At 46.7% G+C, this 25,199-nt stretch overlaps 2 protein-coding genes across 2 annotated transcripts; one reads left to right on the forward strand and one right to left on the reverse strand.

The window, feature by feature from the left end:
• LOC309519861 (6-pyruvoyl tetrahydrobiopterin synthase-like) lies at window positions 1-10,880 on the forward strand. The gene is made up of 6 exons (XM_082201115.1): window positions 1-202; window positions 1,963-2,042; window positions 3,464-3,486; window positions 5,417-5,473; window positions 6,149-6,219; window positions 8,798-10,880. Exons 1-6 carry the CDS (start codon window positions 114-116, stop codon window positions 8,937-8,939), a joined length of 462 nt encoding a protein of 153 aa, XP_082057241.1. The 5' UTR covers window positions 1-113; the 3' UTR covers window positions 8,940-10,880.
• Window positions 10,881-14,197: 3,317 nt separating this feature from the next.
• On the reverse strand, window positions 14,198-21,349 carry LOC309519862 (6-pyruvoyl tetrahydrobiopterin synthase-like). The gene is made up of 6 exons (XM_082201116.1): window positions 21,190-21,349; window positions 17,859-17,932; window positions 16,981-17,003; window positions 16,264-16,320; window positions 15,565-15,635; window positions 14,198-14,532 (listed from the first exon to the last, which is right to left on the reverse strand). Exons 1-6 carry the CDS (start codon window positions 21,285-21,287, stop codon window positions 14,409-14,411), a joined length of 447 nt encoding a protein of 148 aa, XP_082057242.1. The 5' UTR covers window positions 21,288-21,349; the 3' UTR covers window positions 14,198-14,408.
• Window positions 21,350-25,199: the final 3,850 nt, after the last annotated feature.

Below are 25,199 nucleotides of genomic sequence, written 5' to 3' on the forward strand. Positions count from 1 at the left end.
GCTTGCGCCTTCTGCCCGCTGCGCAGACTCAGTAGCGCCCCCTCGGGAAAACCAGAAGTGCGGGCCCCCGGCGGCGGAAAGCGAAGACCCCCGCCCACCTGCCCGGCGTTGCCATGGCGCCGCCTTCGCGCTTCGCCGGGCCTAGCCGCCTGGCCCGGGTTTCCCGCTGCGTCTCCTTCAGCGCCTGCCACCGGCTGCACAGGTGCCGGGGGGCGGGGAGGGAGCTAAGAAGCGGCCCTTTTCGGCTGCTTGCTGGGAACGAGGGGGTAGCGGAGGGCGCGCGCATGCGCAGTGGGAGGGGGCTTGCGTATATATGTATGTATATGAGGAGGGGGCGTGCGCTTCCTCACTTTGCATCAAGACTCGGCTTTCTTTGCAGCAAGATCGTGGCTGAGATTCCCGATGTGATGTTAAGGTTAAGGGAGATGGTGGCTCGGAGCATGTGCAGAGTGCTGCCCGAAGAAGCAGTAGGGAGGCACCCCCTATACATATCCAATCTATGCAGAGCCGTTCTGTGTGTGTGTGTGCATGTGAATTTTTTTTGGCTCCAGGGCTCCACCTCAAAATGGTTGGTCATACCAAAATCCAGCTCTAATCAGGCTTTGTGAAGTTAAGGGGGACAGAAAGGATGTGGGGCTTCCAAACTCCCTTTGCTGCAGAGCAAGCTGCTTTGATGGGTCAGGACTGGGTTCATGGCACAGGTTTCACTTAGACTAGGGCTGAACCCCAGCACCTGTTTGCAGTACCAAAGTGTGTTATGCATCCTCCCCACTCGCCACTGAGCAACCATTATCTAAATTGCATAGGTAAAAGTAAAGGGATCCCTGACCGTTAGGTCCAGTCGTAACCGACTCTGGGGTTGCAGTGCTCATCTCGCTTTATTGGCCGAGGGAGCCGGTGTACAGCTTCCGGGTCATGTGGCCAGCATGACTAAGCCGCTTCTGGCGAACCAGAGCAGCGCACGGAAACGCCGTTTACCTTCCCGCTGGAGTGGTACCTATTGATCTATTTGCACTTTGACGTGCTTTTGAACTGCTAGGTTGGCAAGAGCAGGGACCAAGCAACGGGAGCTCACCCCATTGATTCAAAGCACGACGGGGTGAGCTCCCGTTGCTCGGTCCCTGCTCCTGCCAACCTAGCAGTTCGAAAGCATACCTGGTACTAATTCATCCCTCTTTCCAAAGCATGATGATGACGACGACGACACACATTGTGTTTCACAGTAGCCATGTAAAAGAGGAGAAGTGGAGATTTGTATTTCCACACATGCAGTGGACATAAACTAGGGTGATGCACCCGGCTGCGGGGCTTCATAGTTATTTGGGGGGGGGCATGGAGGGAATGATACACTCTTCCCTTTTTCCTTCTGTCCCTAAACCTGAAGAGGGGCTGTGACTCTTCAGCTTTCCCCATCCTTACACATCTACTAAGAGATACTCAGTGTACTACTCGGTGGGGCTTACTTCTGAGTAAATATCTTTAGGGTTGGGCTGTAATCCTTACATGTGAAAATGTGCCCCAAATTATTTCTGCAGCTATTCAAACAGCTCTTTCAGTCCTTAAAAAAAAAATCTATTGACGTAATTTTTTTTGCTTCTTAACTGTGTTTGATTGTGGGTTGTCCTTGAATCAGTCTTGAATGACTCCCGTGTTTAAAAATTTATGCAATTTACAACTTTGGAAAGGAACTACTGGTTACGAAAGTTCAGCCCTCTTGTGACACATCTTAGTCAGAAAAGATAAGGGACAAAAACCTCTTGTTTATTCTCTGGAGATGGGCATGTTTAGAATAAGACCCCATCCAGAAATGTGTGTAAAACTCACGTTAAAACTGTAGCAAAAACAAAAGTTGCCCCATCAGGTTAGTGTGAAAGCACATGTGTATGCATGCACACACGTTTTCACATGCTTCAATTGGTGAAACTGGATTAGTAACAAGCTCTTTAATGCACTTCTCCACAGTAACTTGCTGAGTGATGAAGAAAACAAGAAACTTTTTGGGAAATGCAATAACCCCAATGGACATGGGCACAACTACAAAGGTGAAGACCAGCTAACCTGAGCACTCATGTACAGCCATACCTGTGTGTAGTTTTAAAACTCATGGCATTAGGATGAGATTTGATCCTGGGTTTACTAACTTAAGTTCTACCAAGCTATGACTTGTTGGTACTTATGCCTGATAAACTTGGTGTATTCCATTGGGTACATAATGCAGGAGATATTCCTGTGTGGGTGATAAATCCTTTGCAGGAACTTCTTATGCTTGACAAACTCAGTGAGAATTCACAGCTCAGTAGCTGAGCAAGTGCTTTGCACACAGAAGTTTCCAAATTCAATCCCATGCATCTCCCAAGTGGAAACTGGAGAGCCACTGCCAGTCAGTACAGATGATAATGATCTAGATCCGGGATGTCCCACCCCTGGGTGCTAGCAGTCAATTGCGGTAGATCATGGGCTCATTTTCCTCTACATGGGAAAAAGAACATCTGGCGATTGCCAAAGTAAAGCTACAAACTTTGGTTCCACCCTCCCCAAATGGGTAGATCACTGCCATTTGTTTATACTGGGAGTAGATCTCAGTCTCTTTCGGAGTTGGACGTCCCTGATCTAGGTGAACCAATGGTCTCACTCAGCACAAGGCAACTTCCTACATCCTTGTGTTTTAAATTTGAGGAGGGGATGCTCAGCTATGTGGCCCACCCAGCCGCCCTACCTTGATTCTGCTCACATTCTACAGCTCAGATGGGAGTGATTTGGAGGGCTGGGTGGGGGAGAGAAATCCACCCCCCAGGGGACTCTTGAATCACAGGACTACCCCATATGGGGCGGGTGTTTTCCCCCAGTAGCTTTTCATAAGCAGGCCTTCAAATCACCCCAGCCACAAACTGATAGACGTTCTCCCTGTTGGTTTGCATGTGGGAGGTGGGGAGGAATATTTGGAGGGCTGCTTCTGGGGAGCAGTAGTCCACCCACCACAGGACATCCTTTTGCCATAATGAACACCCTCCCCACTCCTGGATGGGGTGGGCTTTCCCCCTCAACATCAGTTTTTTTACCAGGCAGGAGCAGTCCTCATTATTCTGAGTGTTTGTGTGGGGTTTTTTTTGTTTTGTTTTGCTGTTGCAAGCATTTGTTTTGAGTACTCAGAAAAGTTGTGGAAACTGGGTGCTTGCAAAGACACAGTTAGGTAAATGCAGAACTGATCGTTATGCTCCTGTATTGCTAGTTAAATGCAACAGAGGAGAAGTGTCTGAAATGGCTTTTCTATATAATAGTGCCTCTTTGTGGCAGAAAATCAGAGCAGTTACCGGTACTTTGCAAGGGAAGATTTAGGGAAAAAGGGTTCTTTTTTGAAAACTTTTGGCTGAACTTGATGAGTATCTCTATGTACGTCATCATAATTGATTTGAAACTCACTGTGACTTGATATTTTTCTTCTCTTTTTGCTTCCCCACCCCAGTGGAAGTAACTGTACACGGAGAGGTAAGTGTAAACTTTTCAAGGCTTTTGAAGTACATTTCAGATTGTTTGGCACCAATGTGCCATTTTTTAGATTCTAGATAACAACCAACCTGGGTTTTATCCAGTCTTTATTTTGCAACATTTTGGTGAGTCACAGCCCATATTGTGCCTTTTGGATTTCAGCCTAGAAAGAGGAAGCTATTCTCAGTGAGTGCTAGTCGTGAGGGCAGAAAAAGGGATTTCCTTCATATTGTGGGAGTGACTCATAAGAACATACACAGATCCCTGAAGGATCAGGCCAAAGCATCCTGTTCTCGCAGAGGCCACCAAGATGCCCGTTATGGGGAGCCTGCAAGAAGGCCCTCAGTGCTTCCTACTTACAATCCTCAGCAATTAGTGCTCAGAAATATATTCCCTCTGACAGACTCAGTCATAATTTTGGATTTCCAAAATTTCCAAGGCACAAAACTCTTTGTCTTGCATATCCAGACTTTTCTTCTTTGCCTCCAAGGCGTGGTGCATCACCCTCTGACCTCAGAACTCACCATGGGGACTGGGCATCATGCCCAGGTGAAGTTTGAGGATTATCTCAGCACCCAGAAGGCTGCATTCATGTATACTTTACCTTGCAATGCCTGCAGTTGTTTTTTCTTACTCAGATATGTGAAACTGGTGCTGTGATGGTTATTGTCATGGAGAGGCGAAGGCAACATGGTCCAGATTATTGCCAAAGCTCAGTAGCAGAATATAGAAACCTGTCTTCAGTTGAGTCAAACCATTTCCCCATCTAGCTCAGTATTGTCTACACTGACTGTCAGCAGCTCTGCAAGGTTTCAGACATGGAGTTTGTCCCATCCCTACCTAGAGATGCCCAGAATTGAACCTGGGACCTTCTGCATGCAAAGCAGATGCTTTATCACTGAGCTACCGTCCTTCCCTTGCTTTGCACACAGAAATTCCCAGGTTCAACACCCCCACATCTCCAGCTGAAAGGTTTTAGGTAGGTAGTTGTGGGAAAGGCCCCTGCTTAGAACTCTGTCTACCAGAGTAGACTGTGGGGCTCAGTGGGCCAATGGCCTGGATCGGTATAGAGAGTTCCTTGTTAGGGGTTCTGAAGAGTTACAGGGGGCACAAAGCTCCAAACATTCCCCATGTCATACTGTCTTTTTCTTACGAGATCTTGTTACCTAAAAATGCCCAGGAAAAAATGATTTGATGGCTTAGATCCAGCTGTACCGGGAATCAGATAAAACATCTTTTATCTGAGAGATGTCAAGTTTTAGAGAGTAAAATACTGATGCTGCTGTCTTGAGTAGCTCTAGCCTGTGACTTGTTGGAAGGAGAACTAAAGCAAAAGAAGAGCCATTCCTTTGAAACCATTTCCCTTCTCTTCCCTGCCCTGTACCCTTTCCTAGTTTTGATTCCAACAACAAGCTTTGTGATAACAAACTTGAACAGAGGAAACTTCTGTCCAGCACCAGAAATTCCAGACAGGCTTCCCTGATTCATTGCTGCTGTTGAGGGTGCTGTGATGTTGCTCGCAGATCGTGGCTACAAAGTCCTAGGTCTATAGCAAATCTCATAATGCAGAGCTCTCTGTTCACTCACCCATTGCACCAGACCAAAGTCCAGTGTACTTGGCAAGCTGTGAGCTTCAGAAATCTTACATTTTGGCTCTCAACAGGCCTTCTGTTGCTGCTGATTTTTGAACAGGGGCTATGAGAGGAGCAGTTTAGCAGCATGAAATTTCGGGTATCAAGTTGTGTGCCTTTCTTTGGACTAAGACTTAGAGGTAGTCACCGATAGGCAAATATCTCTGCTGTTTATGTTATGGAAAACATAGCTATTTGCTTCTCGTCAGGCTTAAGAACATAAGAAAAGTCCATCTGCTCCAGCACTCTCTGTTCTCCTTTGGCATCTGGTTCAAGCTCTGTTTGTCCTTGTCTTGTAGATTGATCCTACTACTGGGATGGTGATCAACCTCACAGATCTGAAAGACTACATGGAGGTAATAATGCCATATTTTTTTCATAGTGGAAACGTTGTCTGCAGTACTCCCCCAGCCCAGTGTATGTTGCAGGGAATAGTGGGTTGTAGGGGCAGGAGGCTGATGCAGGAGAGAAACATGACTGGGAGAGCAATGAACACAACCTGAAAGCTTTTGCATTTTCCTTCAGACAGGTAGAGGAAAAGAGGCAAGGGACGCATCAGTCCTCCTAAACTAAGGCCAGAGGGCGGGGGAGAGAGAGCAGACCAGTTGCTTGTCTTTCACGATCTGGACAAGGAGGGAATTCCTTCAGATCAATAAGTGATACACCCTATAATCTAAGCAGTGAACTATTTATCTTCCATTTGCTACAACCTAAGAAGAAATGGCCCGTTGAAACAGTTATGCATCATTGCAGACCTGTAATAAGAACCAACAGCATTCTTATTTACGTTTTATTTATCATTTATTTTTATTATCCCATTTTTCCAGGGAGCTTACGGTGTCTTAGGTTTTATCCTCAGAACAACCCTGTGAGGCAGGCTAGGCTGAGAGATGGTGACTGGCTCAACGTCATTCAGTGAGCTTCCTGGCTGAGTGGGGATTTCAACCCTGGCCTTCCAGGTCTTTAGTCTAACACTGCTATCCCGCACTAGACATGGACATAACTGTTTAACCTTTCCTCTCTATCCTTAGGAAGCTATCATGGAGCCTCTTGATCACAAGAATCTGGATAAAGATGTTCCCTACTTTGCTGAAGTCGTAAGGTAGGGGAGCTTTCTGCATCTCATTATGAACTGGGGCTGTTGAGTTCCTCTTACACAGCTAGTCTTTTTTCCCTTTTTTATCATTTAATTGTGGGAATACTGTGGACATAATTGAATTTTGATTTCATTTGACAAAGTCCTCCATGATATTTTGGTTAGCAGGCATGTTCAATACTGTCTTGATCAGGGGTTGGCAATCTGTGACCCTCCAACATGGTCAGGGATGATGACAGTTGTGGTTTAGCAGTACCTGGTAAGGTAAAGGTAAAGGGACCCCTGACCATTAGGTCCAGTCATGACCGACTCTGGGGTTGCGGCGCTCATCTCGCTTTATTGGCCAAGGGAGCCAGCGTACAGCTTCCGGGTCATGTGGCCAGCATGACTAAACCGCTTCTGGCGAACCAGAGCAGCGCACGGAAACACCGTTTACCTTCCTGCCGGAGCGGTACCTATTTATCTACTTGCACTTTAACATGCTTTTGAACTGCAGGAGCAGGGACCAAGCAATGGGCGCTCACCCCGTTGCGGGTATTCGAACCGCCGACCTTCTGATTGGCAAGTCCTAGGCTCTGTGGTTTAACCCACAGCACCACCCGCGTCCAGCAGTACCTGGAGCAGTACCTAAATGGCTTAGGACCGCAATACATCAAGGACTGCCTCTTTCCATTTGGACATACCCGGACCCTGAGATCATCTTCTGAGGCCCTTCTTCGTGTGCCCCCTCCTTGAGAGGTCTGGAGGGTGGCAACACGAGAATGGGGCCTTCTCTGCAGTGGCTCCCCATCTTTGGAATGCTCTCCCCAGGGAAGTTCGCCTGGCGCCTTCATTATACACCTTTAGATGCCAGGCAAAAATGTTCCTTTTTAACCAGGCCTTTGGTTGATCTGATTTACATCCTATGCCCTTTTAAAATGTGTTTTTTTTGGGGGAGTTGTTTTTATTTTTATTATGTATTTTGTGGTTTTATTCTGTGAACCGCCCTGAGACCCTCAGGTATAGGGTGGTATATAAATTCAATAAATAATAATAATAAATAATAATGGAGGGCGCCAGATTTCCCATATCTAGGTAAGTGATAACGTGGTCAGCTGGGTTCGCGGCGGGTTGGAGAACCATACTCGAGAGTGTTTATCCATGGTCTTCATCAAACAGGAGGGAGGGTTCAATTCAGGTGCCACAAAGCTCTGTCCTAATACTGGGACTCCATAATTTTTTGTTTTCAGTTGCTTAGATTGATAGGGGTTGGGTGGGATCCTTATCTTACTTGCAGATGACACGATACTGGAATGGGATTGCTAGCACGTCAGAGGACAACAACAGAATAACAAATTAAAAATGGCCTTGACCAGATGGTAATTGGGCCAAAACAACCAAAATGAAATTTTGCATAGGTATAGAGGGGATACCTGGCTTGGCAGTAATATTTTATTTATTTTATTTTTAATTTAATTTAATTTATTTAATCCCCACTCAGCCATGAATCTCATGGTGGCCTTGGGCCAGTCACATTGTGAAAAGGATCATGGGATTGTAGCTGGTCTCAAGCTGGACATGTGTTAGCAGTGTGATGCTCCTGTCTAAAAGGCTCATGCAGTTTCAGGCTGCATTAACAGAATCGTAATTTCCAAGTCACAAGAAGTAACAGCTGTACTAATTAGGCATAATTAGGCTGAACTAATTAGGCATAATCTGGAATATTGTGTCTAGTTGTGGGTGGTGCACCTTAAGCAGGGTCTGGAGAAGCTGGAAATGGTTCAGAGGAGGGCAACATAGAGGATCAGCGATTTGGAGAATATGCCCTACGAGGAAAAATTGAAGGAACTAAGAAGGTTTAGCTTGGATAAGAGAAGACTGGGGGCCAGAGGGACACCACAGCCCTCTTCAGATTCCTGAAGGGGTTGTCGCAAAGAGGGAAGGACTAGATCTAATGGCCGTTGCACAAGAGAGGGCAGGTTTTGGCCGATCATTAGGAGAAGCTTCTTGAGGAGGTCAACAGTGGTAATTTTATGGGACATTTTATGTAGCTAGAAGTCTTTAAGTAGAGCCTGGACATCCATCTGTTGGCAGCGGGGTGCAGGGAAGGCTTGTTCTATGGATTCCTTTCACTGAGCAGGGATTGGACCAGAAGACTTCCAAGGCCCCCACCAGCTCAAGGATCTTGTGACCATTTTTTTTACACTATATAGGCAGATTAATGTCACTTGCCATTCTTTTGTGCATGTCCCATTGGGTGGGAAATCTGTGTATGCAATGCTTGTGGCCCTTTCCAACTCCGTACTCTTGTTAGACTTCAAACCTTCCTCAGCAGTATATTCTAATGCAAGCGCCCAGATAATCTGTTTTGGATGAGTGCAAAAAACTTTCTAAGCTTATGCAACTCAAAAGTGAATTGGCGAAAATACTCAAAGAAGCACAGGCATGGACATCAAGGGTCCATCCATAAAGGATTCTTGTAGATCGTTGTGCAGTGATCCACAGCAGCTTCTCCCTCTGGTGTAGGCGTGTCCCGAGTGTCTGTGAAGATGACAGAAATCTAACTAGAAGGGCAGAATGGCTAACTCACTGTTCTTTCTTGCAGCACTACAGAGAATGTTGCCGTGTACATCTGGGAAAACCTCCAGAAGCACCTTCCTAAGGGGACACTTTATAAAGTCAAAGTGTATGAAACAGACAAGAACATTGTTGTTTACAAGGGAGAGGGGACCGTTCTGGAGAAATGAAGATGCCTTTGTCTTGATGCCTTTGATCTAGTGCTGGTGAAAGAACCCAATCATCCGGAGGATTAATGAGCTTTATCTGCTAAGTGTAGCCATGAGAAATCTAGAATGTATCTTATTTGTTAAAGATATGCTATAACAGAAAGACAGCAAGGCTTTTGTGAAGGAAGTGAATCTTTTGTGCAGTTCTGTGCTGTTGGAATTTGTTGCTGTCTTGATGTGTCAAAATGTCCTCTATTTTTCTAGATAGCGAGGAAGATGTAGTTTCTCTGCCCTTTTGTGTCTGTTTCCGTTTACATGAGTCACACCAATTCAAAATCCTGAGTACTTACAGTCATACCTCATATTACGTCCTCTTCATGTTACGTTCTTTCAGGTTACATCCCACGGCGACCCGGAAGTACCGGAAAGGGTTACTTCCAGGTTTCACTGTTCGCGCATGTGCAGACGTGCAAAATGATGGCACGTGCATGCGCAGAAGCGGCAAATCACAACCCACGCGTGCGCAGATGCGCCACTGCGGGTTTCATTCTTTTCATGTTGCGAACGGGCCTCTGGAACGGATCCCGTTCACAACCAGAGGTACCACTGTATTCCGTCTGGCAGCAATTTTTCATGGTCTGAGGCAGAGAAGGTGTTTCACTGATCCCATTATCTCAGTGGTGGGGGGACCTCCAGCCCACAGGCCTCATTAGACCTGGAACAGATCCCATGTTTGGTCTGCAAGGCCATTTCCCCCAAATCAGAGGCACCCTCCGCCCATTTGATGGAATATGTGGCACCATGTGTGCGGCAATTAAGGACTTGACTCCAAAGGAACAGTTGGGGTACTTAATGTGACCTCCCAATTGCTCCTTGCCAAGTGGGGCTCGCTGACAGCTGATTAGCACTGATAGAGATCCTCATTCAGATCGGCTGCACCAGGCCATTCCCCATAGGGGGCCTTTTTGATAGCTAGAGATGCCATGGATTAAACTTGGGACCTACATAGAAAGCATGTCGTCTCCCATTGAGTTGGCCGTGGTCTTTTCCTTTTACTCCTATCAGGGTCCCCAGTTCAGATCTCACTTCTGCCATGAATTTAGGCTATGCTCACACACCACTTCTCAAATTGATGCAGACCGAGTGTTTGGCTTTTCTACGTAGTCCACACACAATCAACCTCTGATGCATATTTTTTTTGCCCCTGAAAAGCACTAATTGAGAAAACTGGTTTTATTCCAAAAATAAAAGGTTGTTGCAGATTGAGTCTGCATTACCCTGCAGTGTGTCCATTTGAAAACATGTAGGTGGTCTCAGATATGTGTGTGTTTGGAGCAGGGCAGCTACACCCACCCAATGATATCGTGGATGGGTGTATACCAAGATTGCTGTCACCATTCTCTTCATTCATTGGGGCTTGTGCAGGGAGGATAACCTAATCCAAGGGAGGTTTTTCAAAGTATCAAGTAACCACAGCCACCCTTGTGCATGGCAGTATGTGGAATTGATCTACACTGAAAGCAGCATGTTGTGGATGAGCGTGAACAATTCCAGCTTCAGAAAAAAACTACACTTTTCACTTCAAATGGGTTAGTGTGTACACAGCCTCAAATGGTAGCTCTCAGCAAACCACACTTTTGAGTGTCACTCTTGGGATATGGGAATAACCAGTGCTCTTTTCTTTCTTTTTTAAGTGCTGGTACTCACCATGAAGTTGTTCCAGTAAGTGCCACACTTTTAACATTGGGGGTTGGGGGAAGGTGCTGATACTGCATTCCCTTTAGTACCCCTAGGAAAAAACCCACTGGAATTAACCATTTCCCCCTTCCTTACAGGGTTGTTGAAAGGACCACAGAGGTAATGTAACATATAAATGCTCTATAAAAGCTACTTACGTTGTGTGCTGCTTCCACTATGTGATTCTCCTGACCAACAGTCATTAAATGTTGATTTGTTAATGGATTTTGATTCTCCATGTTTCTTCCTATGGTGAAGAGAAAATTGGGAGCAGTCGCAAAAGGTGGAATGATTATGTTGGAGGGGAAAGGATTAAGGCACTTGCTGTACAGATGACGCTACCAGTAGCTATTGCCTCAATGAATGGACACCTGACTATTGAATTCTGGGGATAAATGACAAGCTGTTACTCTCATGCAAACCGCCAGGTGCCAAGGTAGGGAATTTGGGGTGTGGCAAAACATCCCTTGTTTGGATGCTGTGTATGTGGTTGTGGTTGTACACAACAGTCCAGCAGGGAGCTGGACACCCTTGAACTCTTTGAAAGCCAGTTGAGTGGTGCTGGTTCCAGAAGTTGGCAGGATTGGGCATTGTTGTCATCTTGAGCAGAAAAAGCCACCACCACCCTGGCCATTCTCACTCTGCACCTCTTACAAACTAAAAGGTCTCACTGGTAGGGGTTTGCTTGTGGTATCCCAGAGCTCTCAGCTGAAACAAGGCCTGTCTTGTGTGGGACTGTGGTTTGGAAGTTGATTGGTGGTATTGCCACTCCATTGATCCTGGCGTCTCTGGATGTGAACTGAGGACTCCCATTGCAAAGCGCTGTGTTTGAAGGAAAGTGCCACAGCCAGTGGAAAACAAATGCACATTAGTGGAATGAATGCATGTTCTTCCCTGAATTATCCCTGCTTCTATTTCCCTCCTCCTCCCTCTCTTCTCTTCCCTGTCCTGAATTTTAGACTAGAAACCCCTTAAGAAAGAGGCCTGTCCTCCTGTTCCATGCATAATGATCATTGCACTATGGAAATGAACACCAGAAGTCTGCAGGGGTGCAAGGAACGGCATTTTCTTCCTTGGCGTGTTGGTACTCCTTCCTCCAAAAGTTGCTCAGAGCAGCATCTGAGCTTCACAGCACCCCCTGCTGGCTCTGATTCACACCCTCCTTGTGTCTAGTTGAAACATGCCATTGAACTCTTGATAATACCTTTTGCTTCTCTGGATGGAGTATAGATGCAGGGCCGGCCCACCCATGAGGCATACTGAGGCACCTGCCCCTACTGCTGGAGAAGCAAGAAATGGCTGTGGCTTCCGGTGAGATAACATGGACTTCACCGTAACCCAGAAACCACAGCCATGTGACTCCAGTAATCAAGGCAGTGGTGTCAGCGGGACCTCCCCATTTTGCCTCAGGTGGCAAAATGGGATGGGCTGTTCCTTTATAGAGGTAGGGGTGTGTGTGTGTAGGAAGTAGTCTACTGTATGAAGGTATCCTTTGCATCTGATGCTCTGCTTTGTCTCTGACCCTGCTCACAGTCACCACTGCCATGTGTCCCCCAGAAGGGAATGAGACCCTTGGTCTGAAAAAGGTTCCCCAACTCTCTTTGAGCTGGAGACCCAGGGCGAATGGCCTGCCTGCTGTCCTGCCCCATCCCACCCCCCCAAATCTGTTTGGCCCTGGTTGCATGTTAAGAGTTGTGCTTGGGTCCAATTCCAGCCTCTGCCCTGGATTTATGGAGTGGCTTTGGGCTAGGCATTCTCACTGAGCACCAGTCTTCCATCTGTAAAATGTGTGATGGTAGTGGGGGAACAATGCTCTTGGCAGGGTGGCTGTGATAGGGAAAAGTCATCATTAGTTACTGGTTTTAGTTTTTAAAAGGTAGCTGTGTTGTTAATTGAAAACAACAACAATCCAGAATTTGGCCGTGCTTTTATTATGACCAGTGACTAGTAATTGAGAGTATGTGGACTCTGTTTTATGGACTTAACAAGTGATTATTGTAAATTCGTCTCCATTAGCAATTTAATTCTGTATGTACCTCACGGTGGGGAGCAGACCCTGCAGTGCACTCTGCGCTGACGGTAATGCAGCGAAGACCAATTTGTGCAATCAGACGCCTGCTGGGGACTGTGTTTACTCTGATGTTATGTGTACCCCTAGAACCTGGAGTAAGTCGATGCGGCGCAGCAGCGGCTGTGGTTCTGCTTGTCTGATTTTAGAGGTGTACTTTTGGACCAGGAGTGCCAAATCTGACATGCATCAGGGTGGAAGGGCCGGGCGTGTTTTCTCAAGTGTATCTTCCAGGTTCCACACCTCCAGTGTTGATCCCACAGCCTGTTTTCAGAAGTGTCAGCAGGGTGTGTTCAGACCTCTGAGGATGGATACTGAACTCCTTTTGGAGCTGCCACTCAAATATGGGTCAGTTTGCACATACACCTGTTTCTTCTCTCTTTTCCAGTCACGTTGCTAATGGCATTGTGCATGGTAAGACACTGGCTGCGTATACACCATGCATTTAAAGCACCTCCCCAAGAATCCTGAGAAATGTAGTTTGTTACAGATTCTGGGAACTGCAGTGCTGTGAAGGGTGAACGACAGTTCCCTAGATTCTCGGGAATGCTTTTCATGTATTCACATGCAAAAATTCTGGGTTGGAAAAGCCTTTTGGGCATTAGGCAAACTGAACTGTTTCCCTGATAGACCATCTCCCTGGCCCCCCATAACCCACTGTTCATAAGCTTCACAGCCCTAGAAATGATTGATGTTATTTTTTCCTTTGGTTCATTCACTAAAACCTCAGCTCAGCAGCTTGGGCTGAATGTATTGTGCTAACAATCCCGGCATTATGAAATTGCCCATTTAACCTTATGTAGGGTGATGCATCTTAACGGAGGATGTTTAGCAGTCGGATTATGAGCTGGCTTTGTAAGGATAACACAATCGCTGTTGGGATATAAAGTTGTATGGGATCCATCACTTGGTCATCAGAGAAGCCCCACCTGACAGCCTTTTGCATGTGGTCCACTTGCAGAAGCAGAAGATTATATCCACTGCTAGTCTTTCTTAAAGCAGGCCTGTTGGATTTAGTGAAACTCGGGGTTCATCCATACTTCTGCTTGTCCCATGCTTTTTTTCCTGCTTGTCCCATGCTTTCTTGGTCTGAGCAGTTTTCCATTGGCCCCTGGGAAAACCTGCTCTTTAACACTGAATCAGAGCAAATGTCAGTCTGCAGAAACCCTGGTTGTTGACGTTTGCTCCACTTTAGCGTAAAGATTGGGTCTCCGTAGGGGGAAGTGCCAGGACAAGCAGAAGTCTAGATGAGTCCTCAGCCATGCCCATTAGCTTCAATGGGTTGACTCAGATTAGGACCAGCATTGGCTCCAACCCAGGATTCTTGCATCTCTTCGCACCCAGAGCTTTGCAACGGAGCCAGTCTTATATTCAGCAGCCAGCCTTTACGCATGTGAACTATCTTAATGTAATGGACTATCCCCTTGCTGGATAATGCTGTGATGAAGAATGAGGTTACACACATGTCACAACATGGCTTTTGCAGATCTTTTTAACCAACAGATTAAACAAAGCTGCAATACTGCAGTAAAAGGCCCTGGAGGCATCTCTTCACTGTAGATACAGAATAGTTTGCAAATGTTCTGAAAAGGGGTTTGTCACATTAAATCAACAATGAGTGTTAATACAATATATGGGAGAATAACTCTCCTAGCCAACCCCCGCCCCCTGTTCCTTGTGGATTTTTAGTCCCCCTTGTATACGATAAAATTTCTGTCGGATTCATAGACCTTGACTTTGTGCAGGCATCCATCTGGTAGGATTTTTTCAAGGTTGTTCCATATGTACACGGCTAAGTTCTCTGTTGTGCTGGAGGAAGAGCAGAGAGGTTGATATGGAAAAGGAAGAGACTCCACAATATAGGTTTTTCTGCATAAAGGTAGCGCTGCCTTCAAACCTGCCTTTCTTTACCCCTGTTGCTTCTCGCCCATGACTTCAAATCAAATCTGTGTATATTCTACTCTGATGTAACTTTAGTCTGGATAAGGCACAGGATGTCTCATGGCAGACCCACTCCAAATATTTAAACACACATTTAAAGAACATGGCTTCTTTCCCCAGAGAATCCTGGGAACTATTGTTTGTGAAACGTACTGGGAATTGTAGCTCTCTCTGTGCATGGGAAAACTACAGCTCCCATGATTCTTTTGGGGAAGTGGGGAAAAACGGGGCCACCATCTTCCAGGCCGCACTCACATGACCTGCACAAGAAGGCTTTTTCCAAGCACGGTGGGCAAAATTGGGAATTTGGGGGAGCCGTGTGAGATCACGACCCGAAACTGCGTGAGAGCATGGTGCCCAAAATGGTTTTCCTGGTTTATCCAGGACAGTTGTGGGTTATATATATGTATGGTGTGGCTCTTCTCTCAAGCCTCAGGCTGTGACAAACTTACACAAGCCAGGCATGGTCTATGCACCTCTGTGCCAGTTTTCTGGAAGAGGGAGCAACCAGCCTGCTTTTTGCTGTACTTGAGGGTCACTTATGCAGCTGACCAGCAGGTGGCTTTCCAGCCATGTGACATAAAGGAGCCAATCGGATTCCCAATGGTAGTATAAAATGGAAACCTCTGGCCTGGTCCTTTGGTCTGAGCAACTTGTTTCTAGAGTAACAGCATTAAGTTGTTCTGCCTGTGGCTGTTTGTTTTGCCCTCATAGCCATCCCTGCTAGGTCTCTACAAAGCAGCTTGGGGAGGAGGCACCTCTAGCCTGTGGGTCCAATGAGGCTGTTTCCCCAAAACCAGGACCATGACCCACATCTGACATTGTATATGGATGCAAGTCTCCTGCACTCTTTACAAATGTGGGCAGTGGAGACTGCACACAAACTTAACAGCTACCCACCTTGCAACGCTGGCAAAAAAATCAACATCCTGGTCAAGGTTCTTGTGGTCGAGCGGATCCATAATGGCTTCCTGAAAATAAGAGCAAAGATCTGGTTGGGAACAGGGATTATGAAGTTATAAACCAGGGGTCAGCAAACTTTTTTTGGAGGGGGCCGGTTCACCATCCCCCAGAAGTAAACGCAGCGGAGGGGGCTTCTCTCATTTCCCCTCCCCTCCCCCTGCCTACCTATGCTGCTGCAAAGCCACTCATCCCGCCACTGCTGTCACCAACCTCTGCCGCTCGCGGCACTGTGCGCTGCCAACTGCGTCTCCTCTGCCTGCCATTGCGAGCGGCAGAGGCTGGCGGCGGCGGCGGGATGAATAGCCTGAGAAGGCTGGCACAGGAGAAGGCGCTGCCCAAAATGGCGCTCAGCCCAGCCCAGCCCCCTTCCTCCACTATGGAGGACGGGGAGAATGGTGGGGAGAGGGAGGAAGGAGGCGCCGTGGTGTGTGAGAGGGAGAGGGGGGAAATGGCGCTGAAAACAAAATGGCGGCACCAGGGGGGAAACAGGGAAAAAATTAACAAACAGAATCGCCGATCCATGGAATGTCCGCGGGCCGGATCCTGAGGGCAATTGGGCCTGATCTGGCCCACGGTCCCTAGTTTGCCGATCCGTGTTCTAAACTTTGCCTCTGAAGTTCATAACTCTGGACTTACCTTCATATATTCCTGAAGCTTGTAAATATTCATGAACATTCCACTGATGGGGTCAATCTGTAAGACAAGTTAAATAATAGCAATGGTAATAATGGTGATGATTTTATACCAGGTATTTATATATCATTTAATATTCAGAATTTCTGGTGCTGTACATACAAGTACATTAATATATATTTTTTTACTAAAAATGGCGTCAATAATAATAATTTTATTTTTTAACCCTTGGAGTGTTCAGAGGACAGGACTTAGAACTGCTCTTGAATACTACTACTATGATAATACTATTAACAGTAGTGGGGGGGACCAATGCTAGGAACTATCACAAGAGGTTATGATTGGATAAATGCACGGAGAAGAGATTTATCAATGGCTATTGGCTTAAAATGGAACCTCCATTTGCAGATGCAGTCTATCTCTAAATATCAGGTACTAGGGACAAACAACAGGGGAAAGACATGGTCATTGTGCTCTGCTTATATGTGACCTATAAGGTACTGGGGTGGTCAAATGGTTGGAAACAGACGTCTGAGCTGGATGGAACTGGTTCTGATCCTGCAAGGCGGCCTCTAGTCAAGGGATCCTATCCCACAGGAGTCAGTGGTGAATTGAAACATGGCAGCAGCATATCTCAAGTGCTGCTGAGAATCTCAGACTCTTGGTAAAAGCACAAAACTTGTTTTCAAAATAAAGAGCAACAAAAGGAAAATGCCCTACCTTTCCACATATGGTCACTGTCACTGCAAAGGAGAAAGAAGAAACTGTGAGAGAGTTGTTAGCATTAATTGCAGACCCAGTTCAGTACCACAAGGTGGTAGCAAAGAGTTGGGTAAAGCACATCTCTTGCTGAAACATACAATCTCCTCTGCAATAAGGAAAAATACAGGTATGAAGGTGGGGGAAGTGGTAAAGCTCTCCCACTTGCATGCTTTAGCGCTGTCCCACCTCCAGAAAACACTGAAAATGAGCACGTCAGAGAGAACTAGCCTGATGTGCTGCTACATTTCCGCATGCAAGGTCTCCCCTCTTCCCCAACAGAAGAGCATTCAAGTGTGCAACCCCAAAGAGGCACAGTCCTGGGGAATTTGACCACTCGATTTTGCCAGCTGAAGCTGAGTACAGTGGTACCTCGTGTTTCATACGCTTCAGGTTACAGACGCTTCAGGTTACAGACTCCGCTAACCCAGAAATTGTGCTTCAGGTTAAGAACTTTGCTTTAGTATAAGAACAGAAATCGGGCTCCGGCGGTGTGGCGGCAGCAGGAGGCCCCATTAACTAAAGTGGTGCTTCAGGTTAAGTACAGTTTCAGGTTAAGTACAGACCTCCAGAAAGAATTAAGTACTTAACCCGAGGTACCACTGTACACACTGCTGGATTCTAAGCCCCTGGTGAGAAAAATCTCCATTCGGATTCCAGCAGGAAAAACACTGAGCAGGGTCTCTTCCCACCAGAAAGAGGAATGCCTTTCAAAGCTTATCACCCTTCCCCTTCCCCTGTTTGCCTGTAGAAGAATTTGCTCCAGTCTTTACATGGAGGTAGTATGTATCATCATCATCATCATCATCATCAATGCTAGAAAGGCTCACTGCTCTTACCTTTGTAGTTATGCCCGTGGCTCTGATTGCATTTCCCAAACAGCTTCCTATTCGCCTCCTCATTCAGAGATTTGCTGTAAGACAGAGGGTGAGGGTTGAGAAAAAGAAGCAGCCAACTGGAATAAGATGAAAACAGCAAGAGAGGCAATCTAACTGCAGATGGGAACAGAGAAGGAAGCCTTTTGTACACTGAGACTGTGTCTATTGTCAGTGACTTAGCAAGGATGACTCAAAATGGACCCTCAAAGACTGGATACTTCTGAAACAGCCCTTATTTTTAAAAAACTGAGCCATACCCAACCTGGCTTCTTTGCAGCTATTTGTAAGTCTTCTTTGTTTTATTTGAACCTCACTTTTGGTTGCTGGACCTATATTTCATGTGGCTGCGCTTTGCATAGATCAGGGAGGAGCAAGCTTCCAGCATCTCTTTTGACTTTTTCTTCAAACTCTGAGCCTCGCAAACTGGATGCAAAACACTCTCAGAACAAAAGGACAGGGCCTCTGAGCACATGCTCAGCCCAGGAATTTTCTTTCAGTTCCAGAACTGAGCACAAGGCCTTTTTACTCCGAGCGTTCTTCATCACAGCTGCATAATTTAGAAGGGGGAAAAAGAACCTTTCTCTTGTAGGAATGCCAGCAATTTTAACAGAAGAAACATGATAACGTTAAAACAAAAAGAGCAACGAAAATCCATAGCCACTTGACCTTGACAATAAAGATATTCCATCAACGCTGTTTTAAATGTCTATATTAATAGAGGAAGGTCCATATAGTTAAAGCTATGGTTTTCCCAGTAGGGATGTATGGAAGTGAGAGCTGGACCATAAAGAAGGCTGATCGCCGAAGAATTGATGCTTTTGAATTATGGTGCTGGAGGAGACTCTTGAGTGTCCCATGGACTGCAAGAAGATCAAACCTCTCCATTCTCAAGGAAATCAGCCCTGAGTGCTCACTGGAAGGACAGATCCTGAAGCTGCGGCTCCAATACTTTGACCACCTCATGAGAAAAGAAGACTCCCTGGAAAAGAGCCTGATGTTGGGAAAGATGGAGGGCACAAGGAGAAGGGGACGACAGAGGACGAGATGGTTGGATGGTGTTCTCGAAGCTACGAAAATGAGCTTGACCAAACTGTGGGAGGCAGTGGAAGACAGGAGTGCCTGGCATGCTCTGGTCCATGGGGTCATGAAGAGTTGGACATGACTAAACGACTAAACAACAACAACAACAATTAATAGAGGCAGTCCAAGAAAACAGCCAGCTGGATCAGAGCAGTGGCCCATCTAGTCCAGCATCTTGTTCTTACAATGGCCAACCAAATGGCTGTTGTGAAACAACCGGGAGTCCATGTCCTTGTTTATCTCTGGCAAGTCTACCAGTAAATCCTGATCTACCTTGTCACCAACTCTGGAGAGAAATAGCACACCTTGTACCATTTGCCTTTTGCTGCCTTTTGCTGTGTGTGTGTAATGCAACGCTTCATTTATACGAGCTTTTATTCACAAAAGCACTTTCTACAATAAATCTTTTAATCTGTCTTCCAGGTGCCGCAATACTCTTGTTATATGCATGTGTGTTTTGCAAGAGATACTCAAATGTCCCCCTCTGGAATACGTCCTCTCAACCCGGGTGGGAGGCTCTGTCAGCAATCTAAGCAGCATTAGCTACAACAATCACGTTGCCTTTCCCCCAAGTATAAATAATTTCTTCTTCATTCTTCCCCAGAACTCAGGTTGCTGTCTTTCATATACCAACCCCAGTTCCTGTGCCTTTAACTGTGAACATTAGTAGGTGGGAGAAATGCTTTTTTCCCTGGGCCATGAGAAGCTTTGCCACTTGGCAACCTTTCCCAGAACCCTGCTTGTCAGTATATACTGAGACGCTGTAGCCCAGTGGTTAGGGCATCCGTTCTGCATGCAGAAAATCCCAGGTTCAGTCCCCAGCACCTCCAAGTCGGATAATGATAATGATAATAATAATACTGTAATAATAATAATAATAATAATACTGTAATAATAATAATAATAATAATAATAATAATAATAATAATAATAATAATTTATTACTTATTATTTATACCCCACCCATCTGGCTGGGTTTCCCCAGCCACACTGGGCGGCTCCCAACAGAATTAAAAGCGCAATACAACATCAAACATTAAAAACTTCCCTAAGCAGGGCTGCCTTCAGATGTCTTCTAAAAGTCAGATAGTTGTTTATTTCCTTGACATCTGATGGGAGGGCGTTCCACAGGGCGGGCACCACTATCGAGAAGGTCCTCTGTCTAGCTTAAAGCTGACTTGGACAAAAGTGTCCATTTTCCTTCTAGTGCCATCATTGATGAAATCCTCTTTTAATTCCCCTTTTTACAGACATCTAGGGCCTACTGTTGCACATTTTTTTTGTCAGCTTCATGAACAGAGTAAACAGTGGAAAGATTGAATGGTCACTGGAGACAGAAACCTATGACATAAACTCCAAACTTTCTCTGAAGAAAATATGGATGTCCTATCCTATTATTATTATTATTATTATTATTATTATTATTATTATTATTATTATTTTCTTTATACCACACCCATCTGATTGGCAGCTTCCAACATATATAAAAGCATAATAAAAATAATAAAGCATTAAACATTAAAAAAACTTCCCTATACAAGGGAAACAAAACAAAACAGTTACTTAATCTCCTTGGCTTGGGGGTCACATAACTCTATACTCTCCAACATTTCTCCAATGAAAATAGGAACGTCCTAAGGAAGAGCGGGATATTCCGGGATCAAATCAGAAACCGGGATGTCTTCTGTAAGTCTGGGACTGTCCCTGGAAAAGAGGGCACTTGGAGGGTCTGTTATGATAGCTTCTCAACCTCCTTAGACATCCTTTCTCACCTTTGTTGCAGGGTGGGGCAGGTCGTATAGGGGAAAGTGGGGAGAGCTAGAATGCATTAAGAAACCCAACGCTTCATATTGCATAGCTGAGATAAAGGTTACAGATGAGTCTCTTTCCTGAACTTGGGAAGGAAACTGCTGCAATAACACCCATTGTTCTTATCCTGCAGACCAAACCTGGTTAACATTTGCCCTTTGGCTCTATTTGCCCTTTGAACGATAGGAGTATCAGAGATGCTATCTTGGGGCAACTGGTTCCTTATGTCCGGAGAATTGTAGGTACAGGAAATACTCACTAGAATCCATTGGGCAGCCAGTCTTCTGAGAGGTTGCACATCTATGCTTCCTTCCAGGGATGGGGAAATCGTGGGCTCTTTGGTCACCTTCGAAACATGTTTTTTTCCTCTCAACCCTCCATCCTCCCTCTTCCCCGTTGTTACCTGTTCAGCCTATGGGCGGCTGCAAATGTTTCGGTGCGAGAAAGGAAGGTCATCTTGCCTGCGGTGTTCGGCTTGCTATCTTTCGCCACACGCTCCATTGTTAACAGAGGGTTGGTAGCTGAGCTGCCGTTAGAAGCGGGAAACCTTCATGCGGGCCCCAAATAAATATATCCACAAGTTGTCATGTGGTGGATGGCAGACTGGCCAATCGGATGCAAATTGTTCTTCAGACAGCGTATCTCCTGGCCTAAATTTCTTTACACAGAACAACCATCAGCATTGTTTTTTGTTTTGCATCAATTAACTCGGCGTATTTCCTTCTTGATGAAAGCCATGGTTTAATGGGATTTCAATAAATAAATAAATAAATAAATAAATAGTCAAGGCTCACGTGGATTGTCTAATTTGGGTTGGAATTTTTTTGGAAACGGACATTGTTTCACAGGGTAAGTGCAGGGATAAGGACATTTCTCCTAACTGCTTGTTGCTTGTGAATGCATACCCCTCAATATTACTGGGTCTTTAATTAGATTTTTGTGTTTATACTGTAGAAGTTCTGTCATGGATGAAACAAATGTGGTTTTGGCTCTAAAATGGGTCTCCAGCGAATTACAACAAGTTAGGTAGCTCAAATCTTCCTTCCTTCCTTCCTTCCTTCCTTCCTTCCTTCCTTCCTTCCTTCCTTCCTTCCTCTTTCTTTCTTTCTTTCTTTCTTTCTTTCTTTCTTTCTTTCTTTCTTTTTCTTTTGTGAGTCTGCAAGCTCAGCTCCATCCTCAGGGGCAATTTACTTCATCTAACAAACTGCTTAGGAGCTGACAACAAATTTACCATAATTGACAATAACTTAATGCTGCTTTATGGTTTCCAAGACAATCAGACTGTAGGAACAATTGAGAGCTCACTTTAGAAATCTGGAGCAAGGAAGATTAGACTTAAAATCAATCAAGTGTTTCCCACCCAGATAGGGAACACTGGACTGTATCTTTTTTCAGAGTGTGCATTGGAGGATGAATGGGGTGTGGGGGGTGCGGTCTGCCCCAGGTGCCATCACTGAGGCATGTGTGTGTGACAAAATGAAGTTTTGTTTTTGTTTTTTAAAATTGGGCTCACAAAACTTTTTAGGAGTGACGTGGTGGCTTAGGTACCTGCAGGTTCTGCAGTGCCTGAAACAGCAGTGTGGGTCATGCGTCTGCCTACTGCCTTTCCCTCAGCTGAAGGCAGTGGAGAGGCTCCAAGTGTCAGAGAGGCTCGCCCCGCCCCCATGGATGGATTGCCCTACCCCTGGCTGCAGGACATGCCCCCGCACCAGGCACCCGAGCGGCTAGCTATGCCGCTGCCTTAGTGACATGGAATTTCAAGAGATCCCAGCCAGCCATTATAAGTTTGGGTAAGATTCCAGCCTCATCACATACGAGGGCCTTCCCTTGATGACCGTTCAAAAACTTCAACACGTGAAGGATGCTGAGTCCTGTTCCCACTGAATATGAGGGATGTCCCTTGATGACTGTTCAAAAGCTTCAGCTGATGGAGAATGTTATGAGTTGCCAACTGAAGGAAGCGTGTCAACGAGATACAGTGGTGCCCCGCAAGACGAATGCCTCGCAAGACGGAAAACTCGCTAGACGAAAGCGTTTTCCGTTTTGGAGGTGCTTCGCAAAACAAATTTCCTATGGGCTTGCTTCGCAAGACAACAGTGTCTTGTGAGTTCCTGCTGGTTTTTTTTCCTCCCCCCTTTTCTAAGCCGCTAAGCCGCTTATCAGCTGATCCGATCAGCAGATAAGCCGCTAAAAGCCGCTAATAGTGCTAATTCGCTAATCCTTCAATGGGCTTGCTTCGCAAGACGAAAAAACCGCTAGATGAAGAGAATCACAGAACGGATTCTTTTCGTCTTGCGAGGCACCACTGTACACTGGTTCGCTGTTGCCTTTTCCCAGGTAAGGTGAGCCCTAGATAGCCTGAGTGACAATGGTGTACTCTTCCCATGTCCCATGAGGACCTGGGATATCAACAGAGTTCTCCCTAAGTTTGGAATCCACCAAGAGTGCCCAAGAGGTGGCTTTTGAAAAGGATTAGACAAATTCATGGTGAAATATACTCGGAGTCGAGAGTGGATTTCATGCCCTTTATTCAGCTCATAGTGGTGAGGAGGAAATGGAAGTTGCCCCAGAATGTCTGCTTTATATACATTTTTTACACAATGGGCCCCGCATGATTGGCTAATTCCGGGATTCTCCTGTAGGCCAATCAGGTTGCGGATTCACTTCCACCTGGAGCTGGATTGGGTGGCTCCTGTGGACCAATCAGACTCTGCATTCTGAATCCTATTGTTCTGGGACCAATCAGACTACTGCATTCTGAATCCTATTGTTCTAGGACCAATCAGACTGCTGCATTTTGGATCGTATTCAACTCAGTACATAACACATGGATATAAGAATCAATGGCAAACTTCATATTCAGAGGCATTTCATCTTTGCTTCCCAGATGCTGGGGTTAAACAACAAGGGAACCTCTCTGCCAGAGAGATTCCCACCACTTTGTTGACCACTTTGGGAGACCAGGGAAGCAACTGGGATTTGGAAGTGGGGAATTAATAATATGAACACTCTTGGTTTGGAATTTCCCGGGTAATTACAAATGGAGCCCACATTCCTCTAATGTTTTGGCTCAGGTTGCAATTAACCCAACCACAATCCCAGAATCAACTTTCCCTGCCACTACAACTGTTCCATTCTATTTCGTCACTGATTCTTACTTGGTAGAAACAATGAGAATGACCTCTGCTGTGGCCTATACTAGTGGTCATCAGGGCTGAAGTGTAGGTGTATTCCCACGAAGCAAGACACAGTGATAACAGCAAGAACTTTTATTGAACTAACAGAACTGGACAACAGGGGCAAAGCACCTGCTTATATACGTTTCTGAAGGTCTGGGCTGCTCTTACTCTCAGCATGATTGGCTGTCTAAACTCCCAAGCTGCGAATCATAATTCAGAGTTTAAGAGCCAATGTCAGTGGCCAGTGGCGTAGCGTGGGTTGTCAGCACCCGGGGCAAGGCAAGTAATTTGCGCCCCCTAACCCATGGATTTTAGCACTTGAGTGCGAGCGCCCCCCCAGATGTTGCGCCCGGCCCCCCTGCACCCCCCACGCTATGCCACTGGGGCTGGGGGCGAGTGAAGGAGCCAAGGATCCCCCCAAAGGCTCAGCAGGAATTTATTAAATTTATTATTTGCGGAGCCCCCGTGGGCTGAGGCAGCCGAAGCCCCCTCCCCTCGGGTGCCTGCCCGCCGCCTCCTCTCCTGCTGCTTCTGCCGACTGGGAGGGAGGAGAGCTCCAAGGGGCCTCGCTGCGCCTAAACCCTCCGAGAGGAAGCCGGCGGGCTTGGCGAGCGCCTCTCCTCCTCCCGGCCGGGTCCCGGGGCTTCCAGCCGTGCTCCGTCCTCGCCCCCCCCCGGCTGAGACTTGCGCTGAGAGCCGGAGCCAGCGGCGCCTCCTTCTGCCGGGAGACCCTCGCCCGCCCGCCGGCTTCCTCTCGGAGGGTTTAGGCGCAGCGAGGCCCCTCGGAGCTCTCCTCCCTCCCAGTCGGCAGAAGCAGCTGCCGCCTGTGGCTGGGCCGAGGGGATGGCGTCGGCGGCGGGGTGCGGAGGCTGCCCGTGCCCGGCCAGGGGTCGGTGGCGGCGTCGGCGCTGCTGCAGCGGCTGCTCCTCCTGCGAGCAGTGAGTGGAGCGCAGCCGCAGCGGCGGCGGGGGGCGCGCGCGCGCTAGGGGCGCAAGGCTGGCGGTGGCGGCGGGGAGCCCGGCGGAGGAAGGAACTTGTCCCTTCCCTCTGGACTCGCGCCCCCCCAGATGTTGCGCCCGGTGCGGCCGGCACCCCTGGCACCCCCCACGCTACGCCACTGTCAGTGGCCCAAATCCTGCAGTGTTCTGTGACTGGATATCATGTATTGAATCAGAACACAGGGGCTCAGAATTCTTAGTCCAGACTCAAGCTCAGGCAAACACACACCACTGAA

This window comes from Podarcis vaucheri, assembly GCF_965113315.1.
Source record: "Podarcis vaucheri genome assembly, chromosome: 15".
Classification (NCBI taxonomy): domain Eukaryota; kingdom Metazoa; phylum Chordata; class Lepidosauria; order Squamata; family Lacertidae; genus Podarcis; species Podarcis vaucheri.